The 17,485-nt window shown below is 60.5% G+C and overlaps 5 protein-coding genes across 5 annotated transcripts in view; 3 read left to right on the forward strand and 2 right to left on the reverse strand.

Annotated features, from left to right (window-relative positions):
• NOL9 (nucleolar protein 9) overlaps positions 1 to 465 on the reverse strand; it is a 5,384-nt gene extending 4,919 nt beyond the window's left edge. Inside the window, exons 1-2 of the mRNA XM_039727752.1 lie at positions 257 to 465; positions 2 to 186 (exon numbers count right to left, since the gene is read on the reverse strand). Coding sequence (XP_039583686.1) covers positions 2 to 186; positions 257 to 448 — 377 coding nt within the window. The 5' untranslated portion in view covers positions 449 to 465. The remainder of the gene's footprint in view (position 1; positions 187 to 256) is intronic.
• Positions 457 to 4,903, forward strand: TAS1R1 (taste 1 receptor member 1). Its single transcript, XM_039727560.1, has 6 exons — positions 457 to 671; positions 757 to 1,060; positions 1,379 to 2,155; positions 2,489 to 2,701; positions 2,875 to 3,109; positions 3,638 to 4,903. Exons 1-6 carry the CDS (start codon positions 511 to 513, stop codon positions 4,777 to 4,779), a joined length of 2,832 nt encoding a protein of 943 aa, XP_039583494.1. The 5' UTR covers positions 457 to 510; the 3' UTR covers positions 4,780 to 4,903.
• ZBTB48 (zinc finger and BTB domain containing 48) lies at positions 4,838 to 9,347 on the forward strand. Its single transcript, XM_039727753.1, is given in 10 exon segments — positions 4,838 to 5,242; positions 5,244 to 5,509; positions 6,164 to 6,275; positions 6,648 to 6,740; positions 7,025 to 7,111; positions 7,448 to 7,602; positions 7,770 to 7,906; positions 8,221 to 8,385; positions 8,512 to 8,600; positions 8,687 to 9,347. Coding segments are annotated over 10 exon segments (1,740 nt in total). The 5' UTR covers positions 4,838 to 4,903; the 3' UTR covers positions 8,984 to 9,347.
• Positions 9,348 to 9,744: 397 nt separating this feature from the next.
• Positions 9,745 to 16,941, reverse strand: KLHL21 (kelch like family member 21). The gene is made up of 5 exons (XM_039727750.1): positions 16,858 to 16,941; positions 15,303 to 16,354; positions 13,716 to 14,121; positions 11,778 to 11,850; positions 9,745 to 11,450 (listed from the first exon to the last, which is right to left on the reverse strand). The coding sequence occupies exons 2-5, from the start codon at positions 16,345 to 16,347 to the stop codon at positions 11,157 to 11,159; spliced, it is 1,818 nt and encodes a 605-aa protein (XP_039583684.1). The 5' UTR covers positions 16,348 to 16,354; positions 16,858 to 16,941; the 3' UTR covers positions 9,745 to 11,156.
• A 76-nt stretch (positions 16,942 to 17,017) lies between these two features.
• Positions 17,018 to 17,485, forward strand: part of PHF13 (PHD finger protein 13) — a 5,178-nt gene continuing 4,710 nt past the window's right edge. Inside the window, exon 1 of the mRNA XM_039727765.1 lies at positions 17,018 to 17,153. Within this exon, the coding sequence (XP_039583699.1) occupies positions 17,115 to 17,153 (39 nt within the window). The 5' untranslated portion in view covers positions 17,018 to 17,114. The remainder of the gene's footprint in view (positions 17,154 to 17,485) is intronic.

Below are 17,485 nucleotides of genomic sequence, written 5' to 3' on the forward strand. Positions count from 1 at the left end.
GGCGCGCAGCTGGCGGAGCGCGGCGGCGGGCGGGCGGGCGCCGGGCAGCGCCTCCAGGCTGAGCGCGCTGTGCGTGGCCGGCGAGAAGACCGGCAGTCCCGGGTGGTGAGAGGCCACGGCGAAGCCCAGCAGGCGGACGGCACCATAGAGGCAGCGCAGGCGGCACTTGCCGGTGAAGGTCAGCGCCTGCGGGACAGAGCGGGCGGTCAGGCGCTGCGGGGCGCGGTGCGGCCGGCGCGCCGCGGGCGCTGCTCACCTGCCGCGGCTCCAGCAGCAGCACGGCCGAGCCCTCCGCCGCCTCCACGGCCACCAGCCCCGGCTCAGCCGGCGGCACCATCCCGATGCGAGTGAAGGAGGCGGCGAACTCCCGCCAGGCTGCCTCCGCCCGGCTGGCGCGGGCCGGGGCACGGGCCGAAGCCCGGCGGGGGCGGCTGCGCCGCGCGGGCATGACCGCCGACGCCGCCGCCCCGTTAAGAGCCGCCCGCCGGTGCGGCGCGGGGCCGCCCCACGATGCTGCCGCCCGCGCTGCTCCGCCTGTGCCTCTGCGCGGCCGCCGCCGCCGCCGCTTCTCCCTTCAGCCTGCGCGGCGATCACCGCCTGGCCGGGCTGTTCCCGCTGCACACCGAGGCGCACCGGGACGAGGCCAGCCTGCTCGTGCGCGGCTGCGACGAGTGAGTGCCCGCGCTGCCCGTGCCCCCAAAGCGCTGTCCCTTAGTCCCCTTTAGTCCTCCCTAACAACCACTCTCCATTCCATAGCGCCGCCTTCAAGAGCCACGGCTACTGCCTGTCCCAGGCCCTGCGCTTCGCTGTGGAGGAGATCAACAACTCCACCACGCTGCTCCCTAATGTCACCCTGGGCTACGAGATCTACGACACCTGCTCTGAGCCTACCAATTTCCACGCCACGCTGTGTGCCCTTGCTCGTAAGGGCAGGCAGGGTGTGCAGGTGCTCCCCAGTTTCCAACACTATGAACCCCAGGCTGTGGCTGTCATTGGCCCTGACAGTACGCGCCTGGCCCTCACCACAGCCGCTGTTCTCAGCCTCTTTCTTGTACCAGAGGTAAGTGCAGCTTCTATGGCTGATGAAAACCAGGGATCCCAAGGAGTGATGGTTTCAGGGAGGGTGGGCTCAGACCTGAGGAGCCTGGTAGAGCTGGAAATGCAGCTGCTCTGTGTGTGCTGTCACAGGATCTTTTCAGGCAGTCAGAGGGCTGACTTGCCATCCATCACAGCTTTCTCCTGCTTCAGCACGCTTGGCACTGGGTCCACTGCCTGCCCAGCTCCAAGTCTTCCCAGGACAGGCTGTCCATGCAATTAGCTCTCAGGGGTGCAGCTGCCTGGGCCAGTGCATCCCCCTTTCCCCTGGATCTCATTGCAGATCAGCTACGAAGCCTCCACGGAGTTGCTGAGCCTGAAGCGGCTGTACCCCTCTTTCCTGCGCACCATCCCCAGTGACAGGCAGCAGGTGAAGGCCATCTTCTTGCTGCTGCAGCACTTTGGCTGGACCTGGGTGGCACTGCTGGGCAGCGACAACATCTATGGCAGGACTGGCCTGGATGCCCTGCAGGAGCTGCTGACCGCGAGCAACGTGTGCGTGGGCTACCGAGCCACCATCCCCGCCAACTCTGACGCCAACAACCCAGAGCTTCACAACCTGGTCCAAATCCTCACAGAGGTCAAGGTCAACGTCACTGTCGTGTTCTCCAACAGAGGAAGCGTTCTGCCGTTCTTCGAGGTGGTGGTCCAGAGGAACGTCACGGGCATGGTGTGGGTGGCCTCTGAAGACTGGTCGTTGGCTCAAACTATCTGGCAGGTTCCTGGCATCCACACCATCGGTTCGGTGTTTGGGATGGCAGTAGAGAAGCCAGAGCCCACGATGCTGGAACGCTTTGAAGCTTGGAGGATGTGGGAGGAAGGCGCTGTGGCTGAGAGTGCCAGCAGTGCAGAGGCAGGCAGCGAATCTGTGGGGAATGCACGGCTGGACTGCACCCAGCGCTGCACCGGCTGCCGTGTGCGCGCCACTGTCCCTGACATGTATGATGCTCAAGGCTCCTTCAACGTGTACTCGGCCGTGTATGCTGTGGCCCATGGCCTCCATGACCTGCTGGGCTGTGCCTCGGGGGCCTGCAGCAAAGGCACTGTCTATCCCTGGCAGGTAAGAGCAACCTTGTGGAAGAAGATCCATGAGGATCCCTTCCCACAGGGAAGGGTTTTTCCATTGTGCCCAAAGGCTTCCTGTCTTTCTCAAAGGCTCAAATCCCAGCTGAAGACCCTTGTGGGCTTCAGGTGCCCCTCACAGTCAGAGCAGCCAAGACCTAGACTTCATCCTAGGTCACTTGTTCCTCTACCACCAGCCCCTCACTTCCTGCAGATGTTGGGGGGCTTGAAAGCAGCTGCAGGACAGAGGAAGTATCCTCCAGCACATCTCCCTCCAGTGGCAGGAGTCATGCCATTGGAACGGCTCCTCTCTTACTCTTCTGTTTTACAGCTCCTACAAAAGATTAGGGAAGTAAACTTCACCCTCTACGAGAGCCGAATCTCTTTCGATGCCCACGGGGACATTCAAAAAGGCTATGACATTGTCATGTGGAAGTGGCTGGGCTCAAACTGGGCTTCTGATGTGATAGGAACCTTCCGTGTGAACCCTGAGAGGCTGAGCATCGACCCAGGCAAAATCCTGTGGCACACAGAAGATGGCCAGGTACTGTTCTGCACCCAGGTCTTATTTACTGCTCACTTTTGAGCTGATTGCATCCCAATGCCGCCAGTTCTGGGTTGTTTCTCACAGCAGGGCAAAAGTGAGGGCCAAGGCAGTATGGGGGGGTGGCAGAGTGCTGCTGCTTGCCAGCCTGACCCTGTCTGTGCTCCTGGCAGGCTCCCAGCTCCGTGTGCTCTGAGGCCTGTAAGCCAGGAGAGATGCGGCTGCAGCAGAGCCGCCACAAATGCTGCTTCAGCTGTGTGGCCTGTCCACCAGGAACCTTCCTGAACACATCGGGTCAGTACACCACAGGGTTTGCTCCTGCCCTTTCCTCCCCTGCCCACATCCTACCACCTGCTCCTGTCTCGCCATTCCCAGCCTCTCACCTCCTGTGGTCAGTGAAACCTCTGAGCTGACCTGAAGGTAGTGGGTCTGGCTCCTGTTTGCTTACCAGTGGGTATGCAAAGCCCATGCCCTGTGCTTTCCGGGGAGTACTGCCCACAGGTGAGCCCACCTGGGCAAACAGAGCTCCTTTGCCTGTGGCCAGGGAATGGGGATGTCCGGCCCGGTAGCTGTTCCCTGCACCGCATCCTCTGCCAGGGAAATTCAACCTAGTGGTTGCCTTTGTGCCTCAGATAGCACATGGGGCTTCTGCTATGTGATCATCAGCACCTGGCATATGGAAATGTCTCCTGCCTCAGAATCACCAGCCACAACAACACACCCCTTCCTGGCAGCTAGTGCCTCAGCACCCTTGGCCTGTGGAGCGGGCAGGGGCAGCTCTGGGGACACTGGGAGCACAACGCCCCCCTACATGGTACTGTCCCATTGAACAGCAGCTGCTGCAGATCATTCCCAGGTTACTGCTTGATGCATGGGCCCCTTCACATCCACAGCACCCATGGCCCTGCGCCTCACACAGCTGAGCTCCTGTCTCAGCCCAGGCCATGGATTTTGGGAGAGTCCACGGGGCCAATTTTAGGTGGGAGGTCTTTTGGGAAAAGAGCCCTCTCTGCCACGCCAGGGCTGGGAATGCCCGCAGGAACGAGCAGGTGCGATGGGAGAGCAGAGCCCAGGGAGCTGCGGGCCGGGCCCCGCACCGTGGCAGAGCTCTTACCGGGTCCGAGGTGTGTGAGGTGTCCGTGTCCTCCGCAGACCCCTTTGACTGCCAGGCCTGTGGCTTGGATGAGTGGTCCCCAGCAGGGAGCGAGGTCTGCTTCAACCGCACCGTCGAGTTCCTGTCCTGGTCCGAGCCCCTCTCCTGGGTGCTGCTGGCCTTGGCTGCTCTTCTCATGCTGCTCATAGCGGCGCTGGTTGTCCTGTTCGCCCTCAATGCTTCCACACCCGTGGTCAAGTCCGCGGGCGGGAAGACGTGTTTCCTCATGCTGGGCTCCCTGGCCTGCACCTGCAGCAGCCTCTTCTGCTATTTCGGGGAGCCCTCGCAGGCGGCGTGCCTGCTGCGGGTGCCGCTCTTCGCCATCAGCTTCACCGTGTTCCTGTCGTGCGTGGCGACCCGCTCCTTCCAGATCCTCTGCATCTTCAAGCTGAACGCGCGCTGGCCCGCGCTCTACGAGGCCTGGATGCGGCGCCAGGGGCCGGTGCTGTTCGTGGCCGCCAGCACGGCGGCACAAGTGGCGCTGTGCGTGGCCACCGAGGCCGTGAGCCCCTCGGTGCCGCGCCGGGAGTACCGCGTGTGGGCCGACAGGGTGGTGCTGGAGTGCGCCCAGAGCGACGCGGCCGACGCCGCCATCGCCTACACGTTGCTGCTCAGCGCCGGCTGCTTCGCGCTCAGCTACGCGGGCACGGACCTGCCCGCCGCCTACAACGAGGCCAAGAGCCTGACCGTGAGCCTGCTGCTACACCTGGGCTGCTCGGCCGCCGTGCTCTGCTCGCAGGGCGCGCTGCGCGGCCGGGCCGACACGGCGGCGCGGGTGCTCGGCACGCTGGGCACGCTGGCAGCGGTGCTGGGCGGGTACTTCGTGCCGCGGGCCTTCGTCATCCTGCTGCGGCCGCACCAGAACACGGCCGAGCACTTCCAGATGGCCATCCAGGAGTACACGCGCCGCCTGGCCGCCGCCTGAGCCGCGCGGTTCCACCCGCACCGCCGCGGGCCCGGCCCGCCCCGGCCGCTCTCACCGTCACTGCCGGCGCCCGCTGACGCCACGTCCGGCGGCGGCGGCTGCCGGCGGGCTCCGGTGCGCGGCCATGGCGGCGGCGGCGGCGCACAGCGTGCGGGTGCTGCGGGAGCTGAACCGGCAGCGCGCAGCCGGGCAGTTCTGCGACGCCACGCTGGGCGTGGGCGGCCGCGAGTTCCGCGCGCACTGGCCGGTGCTCGCCAGCTGCTCCCGCTTCTTCCGCGCCTGCGGCACCGGCGGGCCCGTGGCGCTGCCCGACGGCCTCGCCGACACCTTCCAGCTGCTGCTCGACTTCTTCTACACCGGCCGCCTGGCGCTCACGGCGCACAACCGCGCCCGCCTGCTGGCGGCCGCCGAGCAGCTCGGCGTGCCCGACGCCGTGGCGCTGTGCCGAGCCTTCCGCCCGCGGCCCCGCCGCCCGGCGGGGGCGGCGCGGTGACGCCGCTGTTCCCTCGCAGGGCTCCCCCTCAGCCCCGGAGGAGGCGGCGGTGGGTGGCGGCGGGCGGGGGGACGGCGACGCCGAGCCCCTTCCCGAGAAAAAGGTGCTGCGGAGCGAAAAGAGCCCCCCCGCTCCGGGAAAGGCGCCGGGGAGCAGGAAAGGTACAGCGGTGCCGGTCGAGTGCCCCACATGTCATAAAACCTTCCTCAGCAAATATTACCTTAAAGTGCACAACAGGTAAACGCTCCGGCTTCTCCTTCCCCGTGCGCGCCGCCCCACGGCTCGGCCCCTTCCCGGGTGGGGGGAAAGGGCGGCCTCCTTTCTGCCGGCTAGTCCCGGCACCTCGGCATCCCCGGGCTGCTCAAGGAGGGTCTCCTCTGCCCCTCGGGGTGGGTTATACATCAATTAAAGACTTCCCAGAGCTGCAGTGACTGTCCTGAGCTGTGGCTTAGGAGGGCCAGGTGAGGGGCTCTTTGGGGGCTGAGCTAGCTGCAGGTGGGCAATGGCAAATCCCCCTGGGCTTTGGAATGCCCCAGGCTGAGGGGGAGTTTCTGGGGTTGCTGGGGACACATGGCTGGGCTTGGTGAGGAGCTCCAGGGTGGATCACCGAGAGCAGGGCATGGCCCTGCAGTGAGAGCTCAAGCTTTGCTTTTGTTGGGGAAGGATCTTGGCCCTGCAGAAATGGTGTTCCATGGAGTGCAGTGGGCACTGACAGCTGTACTGTTGAGGGGACTCAAAAGTGGCATAAAGCAGCTTTAGGGCAGCTGTGAATAGTAGCACTGCGGGGGTGGGGGGAAGCACCCACCTCACCCTTCCCTGTGACCTCCTGGGCCTGTTTGTGCAGATGCTGTTGACAGGCAGTGATGGGCTTCTGTATTTGCATACCCCAAGGAAACACACTGGAGAGAAGCCATTTGAGTGTTCCAAGTGTGGCAAATGTTACTTTAGAAAAGAGAATCTCCTGGAACACGAAGCCAGGAACTGCATGAACCGATCGGAACAGGTACGCCCAGGAGCTGCCCTGCTGGGCTGGAGTGCGGCTGCCATGTGATAGCAGGGGAATTGGAGCCTTTTCCCATTCCCAGCCCACACTCAGTCCCAGACAAACCCCTGCCAGCACTGTGTGGCACATGTTCCATGGCTGGGACCCCCACAGCCAGGGCCTCTGTGGCTGGGACTCACGCCTGATACACAACACAGCCCTCACTTGTGTTTCAGCACACCAGGGCTGTACTGTGCACAATTCAGCTCCTGTTGGTACAGGCTGAATGCTGTAGCTGGGTGCCAGTGCCATGTGCTGGGCAGGAGGCTGAGCTGTGGGCTCCGGGTCAGGCTCTGGGTGCTGTGGAAGCCAATGTCACCCCGTCTGTCACAGGTATTCACGTGCTCGGCCTGCCCGGAGGTGTTCAAGCGGCGGATGGAGCTGCGGCTGCACATGGTGTCACACACTGGGGAGATGCCATACAAGGTCAGCATGGCCTGCATCCGACATCCCTATGGATGCTGCTGGACACTGGCATGGAGCAGGGACGAGCCTTTCCCTTCTAGGGCAGCCCAGCCCTGGTCCATGACAGCCCACTCAGGGTTGTTCCCTGTCTCTGAACCAAAGTGTGATCCAGGGAGGCACCACAGCCAAAGGCTTCCCATGGCTGTACCAGGAATTTGTGTTCTACTCTCCTGTCAGTCCTCTCCTTGCTCTGAAACCACACTTTGGGGGCAGCTGGAAGCTGACCCCATTCTCCTGTCTTGCAGTGCTCCTCGTGCTCGCAGCAGTTCATGCAGAAGAAGGACCTGCAGAGCCACATGATAAAGCTGCACGGTGCACCCAAGCCCCATGCGGTAGGGACCAGGGGTTTTGGGGAGGGTGTGATCCTGAATGTCGACCTGGCCTATGGAATGGCATAACATTATGTCTGGCTCTTTCAGTGAGGGGTGGGGCACAGTGCTACTGGAAATGGGCTCTGTTGGGTACAGGAGCAGCCCACAGATCCAAGCACTGACCAGCACTTCATCTCTGTTGGGCTGTCCCATCTTAGTGGGTGTCTCTGAGCTGGTGGTGCTGCCTTGGCTTCGGCAGGGAGGTCCCTGGAGCAGCTGGGGAAAGGCCAGGTGTGAGTGGGTCTGGGGTGGGTGTACCCCAACCCTAACACCCGTTCCTCTCCTGTGGCCTTGCAGTGCTCAACCTGCTCCAAGTGCTTTCTGTCCCGGACAGAGCTGCGCCTACACGAGGCCTTCAAGCACCGCGGAGAGAAGCTGTTTGTGTGCGAGGAGTGCGGGCACAGGGCCTCGAGCCGCAACGGCCTCCAGATGCACATCAAGGCCAAGCACAGGTACAATGTCACCCGTGTCCTCTCTTATGTCCCCTTAGCTCTCCTGGCTGCAGTCCTGCCCCGCAGGCCTGGGGGTTGGCTGAAAGTCACCCTCCTCACAGAGTGCTGGGCTGAGACCCAAGGGGCTGAAGCTGGCAGAGGTGATGGTGATGTTTCTCTGCCCACAGGAACGAGCGGCCCTACGTGTGTGAGTTCTGCCACCACGCCTTCACGCAGAAAGCCAACCTCAACATGCACCTGCGCACGCACACTGGCGAGAAACCCTTCCAGTGCCATCTCTGTGGCAAGACCTTCCGGACACAAGGTACCCCTGGCTGGGGCAGGGTTAGGGCTCCAGCATTCAGGATCTCCAGAAAGCAGCTTCCCCAGGAGCAAAGCCATGCTCTTGTGTGTGCAGGCAGATAGCAAGAAAAGCATGTTCCTGTCACCTGCTCTGCTCTCATGGCACAGAAAGGGAACAAGCTGAAGTTGCTCATGACCTTTAGCAGGAGCAGGCAGCTCCTTGTGTTGCTTTTGCCTTCCTGGCCAGCCTGGCCCAGCCTGACAGCCTCTGGGATGGGGTTGCATGGGCTGTGCTTCTGACCAGCCACTCTCTGTGTCTGCCCCTCTTAACGGCAGCGAGCCTGGACAAGCACAACCGGACGCACACCGGGGAGCGGCCGTTCAGCTGCGAGTTTTGTGAGCAGCGTTTCACAGAGAAGGGGCCACTGCTGAGGCACGTCGCCAGCCGGCACCAGGAGGGGCGGCCCCACTTCTGCCACATCTGCGGGAAGACGTTCAAAGGTAACATGGGGCTCCAGTTCTTGTGGGGCTCTGCAGGAGCTGCCTCCTTCCCGTGGGTGGGTTGGCATTGCTGTGAGCCGGTATGACATGGAGCTGCTGCCAACAGGCTCTCATTTCCCTTCCCAGCGGTAGAACAGCTGCGTGTCCATGTTCGCCGGCACAAGGGAGTGAGGAAGTTTGAGTGCATTGAGTGTGGCTACAAATTCACACGGCAGGTGAGGCCTTCCCCAGCTCCAGGACCCCCTGGTGCACTGGGGAGCCAGCCCTCACTGGGTCTCTCCACGCTCCCCTTCCTTTGCAGGCTCACTTGAGGCGCCACATGGAGATCCACGACCGAGTGGAGAACTACAACCCTCGGCAGCGGAAGCTGCGGAACCTGATCATCGAGGATGAGAAGGATGTGATGGTGGTGCTGCAGCCGCCGCCAGAGCTGGAGGTGGGCTCAGCCGAGGTGATCGTGGAGTCGCTGGCCCGTGGGCCACTGCCTGAGGAGGTCCCTGCACAGAAACTCTGCTCAAATGAGAACTTCTCCCCTGCGGATGTGATTGAGCAATCGCTGATTATAACTACAACGATTCCTGAGGACTGTGAGACGTAGTGTGGCCACCCATCCCCTTCCACTGAAACACACTAAAGCATTAAGCTGAGCCACTTTTCTGCCACACTTGTTCTTTTGAGCCCCCTCCCCTCCTTTTCTGCTAATCTCCCATCCCAGGCTGCAGGGAAAGAAAGTCACCATGATGTTTTGATGGAGTGTCAAATGAAGAAATGTGTCAGAACAGTCACTCCAGTGTCCATGCGTGGTGTGCAGTGGGATGGACTGACCTCCCTGTGTCATACTGTGACTCACTTTCTGATGCCTGAGGAGCTGGTGCTGCCCTCCCCTTTCCTCCAGCCCTCTCACCCTGCCTGTGATTAAAGCTCACTTTCCTCCACAGAGAGTGACTCTGCCCATTCCTTAACTCCTCTGTTTAACTGGTGCCTTATTTCTCCTTTGTTTTGTTAAGCTTTTGTCAGTTGCTCTTTCCTTGCCCCATTAAAGGCATAACCCATGTCTGCTCAGAACAGAACACACTGCAGCAGCTACAAAGTGCCTGCGCTCCTGTGCTCACGTGTGGGGACATGCTCTGTCCCAAATAACCCAGTCCAGGGTTGCTGGGAGAGTGAGAACCACAGCTTGAGAGGTGCCAGGGTGGGGAGAGATCTCTGTGTGTACCCCCACACCCCACAATTGCAGCTGTACTCTCTCCCCTTTCTTCCTCACCAAGGAGGCAGAGAGGCTCCAATTCAAGCATATCTGGAATGAGAAACTCCCAGTAAAATCTCATTCCAGGTCCCTTCCCCTCACAGAGAACAGAACTGTGTAACAAGTTTTATTTAACTTGACCGCTGCAAGTAAATTTAAAAACAAACTATGAGAATAAAAATACATTATCTGCAAATGTAAAATGCCTTTGTTTCAAAGGATGGAGTTCAACTGTACTTGAGGATTCAACACAATGAATTCTACAAAAAATAAATACAGGTCTGTAGCTGCTCAGCGGGTGGGACTGGGGTCCAGCAGCGAGCACGGCCGCGTGCGCCGGAGCGCGATATTTATAGCTCAGCAGAAATGCCTCGAGCCGCGGCGCCGTCGGGAATTGGCCACTGCTCCCAAAAAAAGCAGCAGCTGCCCCGAACTGTGGGCCCCTGCGTGCCCTGCTCTGTCCAGGGGTTTGACAGCAAGGGGCAGCGGCGCTGGGCGCTGCGCGTTCCCCGCTGGCACGCGGCCGTCTCAAGGCACTGTCAGGGTTCCAGGCTCCCCGTGGCTGAGGGGTGCAGCAGCATCAGACAGCATTGGGGCAAAACACGTTTCTGTAAAGCTGTGAAGATGCTGATGCTGTGGAAATGAGGCTCGGATGCTCCTCGATCCAGGGGCAAGCCTGGAGGAGAGAGATCGAGTACACGGGGTTTCCATCTCTGAATTCAGTTTAAACGCAAATTTTTCCTCTATTAGGTAAAATTTAAAGACCAAAAAAGCAAATGCATCCAGCCACGCCTTAGCTTCTGCCACACTTCAGGGTTCTCCAGAAGGTGCAGCACTTGCTGTCAGGGAGCCATGCTTCAGGTTCAGCCATTTGCTTTCTTCCAAAAACATTCCACAAGTAAACTGCACGCTTTTTTGAAGAGCGCAAGTAAGCTGCTCTTCAGCAAAGGTAGATTAACAGAGCCCACCTGGCCAGGGCACTTGGGCAAGTATAAAGGCAAATCTTACACAGGCCAAAATAAAACTGCAAACCCCAAATAAAAAGAAGAAAAAAACCCCTAAAATAACTACCTTTCAATCCAACACGTGCACGGGAAGCCTATCTTCCTCTGAGGCACAGAATACGGGGGGGTGTCCAGATCACTGCCCTACCAGACAGACCCCTCCCAAGACAGAAAATGAAGGAGTTTGGTGGCAAATGAAGCGTTACAGGGTGAAGGAGCTCCCAGTGAAAGGTGTCCAGACTCAAGCTGTAAGCAGCGGTGCTGTGCCATGGTTCATCACGAGCGCTTTCCCCAGGATCAGCTCTCGGGTCCCTGTGGGCAGCGCGGCGCCGTCTCCCACCCTGAAGGGCTGAGGGAAGCAGTGGAGGCCTCGCTGCCTGCAGGCCCACAGCATCACATCCAACAGCCAGAGTTCTTGCTCCCTCTGTGAACAGCATGGTTTTGTTTCCAAGCACTGGTTTGCCTCAGCCTTAAAGCAGCCCAGGTTCTGGATGAGGGACTCTGTCAAGCTGCTTCCTGTGCTAAGGCAGCTCATTGAGGTTCTGGTTGTGAAGGTTTTGGTTCTGCCTGCTCAAGCTGATGGTGTTGTCCAGCGTGATGCTGTCATCCTCCTGTGTGGTTTCTGGCATGAACTGCCGGAATATGCTGACGCTGCTGTGCCAGAAGATGGGCTCAGGGAGCTGGCCCACGATGCTCCACGTTCGTGTCTCGGGGTCGTAGGCTTCCAGAACATCCGAGAGTTCAAACAAGTTATCATAGCCTCCCGAGACATAGAGCTTCCCACCGAGCACAGCCACGCTGCCCCCAACATGAACCTGCAAGGTAACAATAAATACACACCATGACCAGGGGGTGTTTGCCTGATCCAGCGAGGGGGTTGGTGGGATCTGTTCCTTGGAGGGAGCTTCATGCCTGCCAGCTGCAGGTTGGGCTCTGAAGCAGAGCTGCCCACAGATCTCACGTGCTGGGCTGCACACCCAGACATGCCACCACATCCAGGACTGTATTCCCAGTGACTCTAACACACTTAAACCAGCTCCACATGCAAGGGGTTCTGACTCTAAAAAGCTTTTGGTTTTCCAAAGGTAAATGAAACTAATTTATAACATTTAAGACATCCTGGAAGTAGAAAAATGTCCTACCTGAAGCATGGCAGGGATTTTATCCCATTCGTTCTTTGATGGATTGTAAACATCCACTTCAGCCGAGTCATCTCTGGGGAAGAGAACACAAAATTACTCTTCTGCATTCTAGAAACGCTGCTTGGGTTCTTCATCAAAGCCAAATTTAGATGGGCAGGGGGAGAGAAGAGCTGGGGAGGCAACATAATCCCCCAGGGCTTCTCTTAGCCACCCTGCTCGGCAGACAGGAGGGCGACAGTGACAGGTGAGGGACGTTTGCGACTCAGAGACACGCGCTGCTGACACAAGAATGCGTGGAGGACAAGGTCAGGGCAGCTGGAGAGGAGCTGTCAGTCCTTCCAAGACAGTCCTGGTACAGATGGAATCAAGATGCTGCAAGGCAGCTCCAGGCAGGGCCAGCAGCCAGACTAGGGGCTCCTCTCCCCACTTTCAGTCAACTCTGGGGCAGCTGCAGAGAGCACCTGAACCTCACTCCTGTGCTTTATTTACAGGTATAAAACTAGTCTCAGCACGAGGGATCATCACTCAGAGCCTTTAGCCTGAGCTATTAAACCAATTTGCTACTTTTACTTGCAACCTACTCCTCTGTCCTCCAAAGATTATCCCACAGCTCTACGTGGAGCAGCAGCCCACGCGCACGCAGCACGTGGCATGAGGGAAGAACACCTAACCCTGATCATCCCCTCACTGGCTCGTGCAGATGCAAAGTGATCTGAAAATCCTGAAGTGTCAATCATCAGTGTTTTAAAATGGGCAAGAAAAAGGAAATTCTATTGAATCAGGTTGTGACAAGGAGCTGAGCAGCTGCAACACCCTGGCAGGACAGACTGCAACCAGCTGACCAGAACAGCCGCCAGCAAGACACTTGGCTGGACCCGAAAGGATCAAATAAAAAGTCTTGGGCCAAAGCTGCTACTTTATGCAAAGCCAAGAGGAGATTAAAAAAAGAGAAGTGCCTGGGGGCTATCACAGAAGACACGCAGCACATGGCATGAGGGAAGACCTAACCCTGATCATCAGGGTTAGGAACACCTAACCCTGATCATCCCCTCACTGACTCGTGCAGATGCAAAGTGATCTGAAAATCCTGAAGTGTCAATCATCAGTGTTTTAAAATGGGCAAGAAAAAGGAAATTCTATAGAATCAGGTTGTGACAAGGAGCTGAGCAGCTGCAACACCCTGGCAGGACAGACTGCAACCAGCTGACCAGAACAGCCGCCAGCAAGACACTTGGCTGGACCCGAAAGGATCAAATAAAAAGTCTTGGGCCAAAGCTGCTACTTTATGCAAAGCCAAGAGGAGATTAAAAAAAGAGAAGTGCCTGGGGGCTATCACAGAAGTCTCTGTTTGCTCAGAGTCAACACAGGGAGATGAAATGCTCCAGCCCTAGCATGCCTTCCCGTTTATTTTTAATTAAGCGGATAACTGAAGTATTTGCGCCACCAGGACAGCTTCAGATGGGTAATTAAGTCCCAATTTGGAAAGGTGCTTAAAAATAGTGACCAATCACTTCATCTTCAGCCCTCTTATCTCTGCTGAGACGGAAGACGTCCTCTCCTGCACTAGAGTTTAACGTTTTCTTGGAGCTTATGTGCTTATTTATAGCAACGAGGGGGGCTGAACCAGGAGCCGAAGAAACCGAGAAGCCAATTTCCAAGCAGCGCTGCTGACTTCAGATGGATTTACACATGTCTGTTCCCCAGCCCTGGGTTACACTCAGACATTTTCACACAAATTTATGGGCAGCTCTTTGAGACCCACCAACACAAGGAAAGAGGTGTTACAGCCCTCCCTGTACCATCAGGGGAAGCACTGCTGTGCTGTCCCAACCCAGTGCCCTCCCTCCAGCACCTGCAAAATCCACCTTGCCAGGGAAGCTGTGGGCTCTCCTCATGGGGACACGGGGAGGGAGGGAAGTGATTGCTCCCACTACTCACCGTATGAAGTACATGAGACCGTTGAGCGTGACAGTCTTCGGGGCAAAGGACCAGGGGGGCAGGTGGCCACAGTTGACAAGGGACCAGAGATCACTGTCAGGGTCATAGCACTGCATGACCATGGACTCTTTGCCAGCCAGGGAGCCAATGGCGAAGAGTTTCCCACGGCACGAGGTGGTGGAGCAGTTGTCCATGGGATACAGCATGGGCTGCAGGGCCTCCCAGCTGTCCAGCGTGTGGTCATAGCGCTCCGTGCTGTCAGAGGCAACCACGTAGAGCAGCCCGTCCAGGACTGTGGAGCTGTGGTATTCCCTGGCTTTCAGCATGGGCGACACCTCTGTCCACTCGTTCACGCTGGAATTGTACCTCCAGACACAGTCGTACAGCCTGGACCCGTCCGAGCCCCCTGTGGCACAGCATGACAACGTCAGGAACCTGGCTCCACCAAGGGAAGGGTGATGGAGCAGAGGGCTTGGCTTGGCATGTGTGCCACAAAGATTTTAAAAGAAGTTTTGCACTGTTTCATTCCCACCAAGCCGGGGAGGATTTCTGCCATGTCGTTCCTAGTCCACATCCAGCTGTGACTCAAAATGAGTCTTCCATGTTTCACTACCTTTGTCCTCTAACACTTCTCTCCCATTTTACAGCCCCCCCTCTGCCACTGCCCAGAAGCTGCCAAGGCAGTGGTGCTGCTGGCAGCTGGGGAACCTCCCAGCCTTGACTTCGTCACACTGGACCAACCCAAAATCCCCAGCAGCAGCCTGCACACAGCTCCCAGCAGAGACCTGCCTGGGATCACTCCAGGAAGCTCCCACAGGATGTAAGGGCTTCTGTAAAAACATGCTGCATCCATGTGGGTAGCCTGTCATTTTTACAGCCCTGTCCTTGAAGCAGGTCCTTGTTTTCTGCTTGTGACTAGAGAACACACAGTTTTCTTTTCACCTGCATTAAGACTTGCTCTTCAAAGTTCTGCCAGTGTGTCCTGCACACTGAGGGCACGCTGTTCCACAGCACTCAGTGTGCTGGGCCTCAGTTTGTTACAGCTGTCACAGAGATGTAGTTCAAAGGAGGGATCTGCATACAGCTTAACAGCCAAATTTACATATCGGTGTCACCTTGACAGAAGTAATTGTAGCCCCAGCAAGGAGGCAGGATTTGTGCAGGGGAAGGTACTGTGACTCACAGGGGCTGGTGAAGGAACCCAGGGCTTTCTGACATGCCTCAGCCTCAAGCATGTGATTCAGGGGGCTCTGAACCTGAACACCTTCTTCAAAGAGAGAAACTCAAAACCTTCTTACATCACCCCTGTCCTCAATGACGGTTAAAACGTTCTAACTACAAGATCTGTGACTTCTGCCAGCATGCTCAACAGCATTAGTCATGACAAAATAGCTCCTGGACTGAGACCAGCTGCTAAATCCAGCACCGACTCCAGGAGTCTCCATGCCTGCTGGCAGGCTGCAGACACCCAAGCCAAGTCCCAAACCCTCTGCCACCCAGGAAAAGCCAAGTGTCGCTGCTACAACATACATATTTTCAACAGAACCCTCCACCCTGGTGCTCCCCCTCATTCCCTGGATGCCTTACCAGTGACATAGATGTCGTTGCCCAGCGCAGCGACACTGTAGCCCCCTCCCAGGTGCTCGGGGAACTCAGCCAGGTAACGCCAGTGGCCAGTGCGTGGGTTGTAGCAGTCGACGGTGACAAGTTCATCACAGTCACGGTCACAGCCACCGACGAGGACAAGGATCTCGGCGAGGCCGGTGGAGGGCCGGGGGCGCATGCGGGCACAGGGCCCCCGGTCGTGGCGGTCGAGGCGGGCAGCCTGGAAGTCGCGGGCCTCGCGCAGAAGGCGCAGGCAGGGAGGGCAGCGTGCCACCAGCGGCTCGCTCTCCACGTGGGCCAGCAGGTAGAAGCGGCGCACAAAGGGCAGGCGGACGTGGGCCAGCAGCTGCGGCAGCAGCGGGGCCCGGGTGGCGGGGTCAGCGCGCACCCAGCGCAGGGCCAGCTGAAAGGCAGCCTCCTCCTTGGGGATGCAGAGCCCATCGTCCCGCAGGTAGGAGAGGAGGCGCGGCAGCGGCAGCCGCTCCAGCTGGGCGCCCAGCTCGCCTACGTGCCGCAGCACGAAGCGGTGGGCGGCAGCCGCCAGCTCCGGGCAGGCAAAGGCCTCCGCGAAGTCCTGCATGTCCAGGGCGTTGGCGGGCTCCAGCTGCCGCGCCAGCCAGGCACCGCAGGCCTCCTTGACGGCGGGGAACTGCAGCAGGTCGGCGGCGCGCAGCAGGCGCTCGGCGATGTCGGGGCCCAGCCGCCCCACGCGGCCGGTGTAGGCGAAGTCGAGCAGCCGCCCCAGGCACTCGGGCTCGACGCCGTGCAGCCGCACACGCTCGGCCCGCGACTCGCGCAGCGCCCCGCCGAACATGGCGCGGAAATACCCCGAGGCTGCGGCCAGGACGGCGCGGTGAGCCCCGAACTCTCGCCCGCCGGCCACCACCGTCACGTCCAGCAGGCTCCGCTCGGCCCGCAGCGCGCTCAGACCCCGCAGCAGCGACACCGCGTGTGCCGGTTCTCCCGTCGCCGCCGCCGCCGCCGTGGCTGAGGCTCCCGCTGCCGTCCCGCCGGTGCCCGTCGCCATGCCGTGCCTGCGGGAGAGCACCTGGATCACGCCCTGCGCGGAGCCGCTGCGCCGACCCCGAGCGATTCCCGGGGCGGGAAAGGGAGGTGGAGATCGGGCAAGGAGGCGGCGGGTGGGCTCGGGGAGCCCGTCCCGGCCGGGATCCCCCGAGAGCGGCGTTGCGTAAGGCGGCGGCGCTGGCAGCGCGGCCGCGCTCGGGCCGGTCCCAGGGCCCCGCAGCCACCGCGCCCAGCCCCGCGCCCTTGGCCCTGGGCTGGCGCTCACAAGGAGCCGCCCCGCGGTACCGGGGGAACACAGGACCGCCCCGAGGCAGACAGAGCTGAGGGAGCTCCGCTCCGATCCGGCCCGGGTTCCGCCGTTAGCGCGGACGGAGGGTCCGCCTCAGGGCTGAGGGTCCAGCTCGCGGCAGACGCTTCGGCGCCCTGCCCGGCCCCGCGGTGAGCCCAGGGCCGGCCTGTCCCGCCCGGTCCCACAATCACCCGATCAGAGCCACTCCCGAAGCCCACTCACCGATCCGCTCTCCGCCCTGCTCCGCGCTCCGTTCCCGCTCCGTTCACCGCTCCCGGCGCCGCCCCCGCCCCTCCGCCGCTCCCAGCGCGCCCCGCGCCCGGCACTGCGCACGCCCGGACTACGGCTCCCGGCGGCCCCGACTAGAGAACACACACCGCCCCTTCGCCGCCTCCCGCCGGCACCGAGCGGCTCGCGGTGTCGGCACTGCCCGGCTGCCGCCGCCGCCGCCCCGCACCCGCCCGCGCCCGCGCCGGGACATGGACTCCGACTCCTGCGCTTCGCCGTTTGCCCCGGAGGTGAGCCGGAGTCCCGAGGGGAAAAAGGAAGGGAAGGGAGAAGCGGGGAGGGAACAGAAGGGGAGGGGGTGCGTGTCCCGCCGCCCAGCCCAGCCCGGCCCGGCCCGGCCCCGTCCTGTCCGGCCGCTGGTGCCCGCTGCCCGTTCCCCGCCGCGGGGCGGGGGGCCGGGGCCGGGGCCATCTTGTGCCGCCGGGGCGAGGAATGGCGGCGGCGCCGCCCCGCCGTGCCCTCCCCGGAGGAGCTGTCTGGGGGCCCGGTACCGGCACCGGGGGGCGATGGGGGGGGGCACTGCCCGGTTCCGCCGCTGCGGGGGCGGCGGGGCGGTGCGGGG

The sequence above is a fragment of the Passer montanus genome, unplaced genomic scaffold (genome assembly GCF_014805655.1).
Source record: "Passer montanus isolate IOZ18808 unplaced genomic scaffold, ASM1480565v1 scaffold62, whole genome shotgun sequence".
Lineage (NCBI taxonomy): Eukaryota > Metazoa > Chordata > Aves > Passeriformes > Passeridae > Passer > Passer montanus.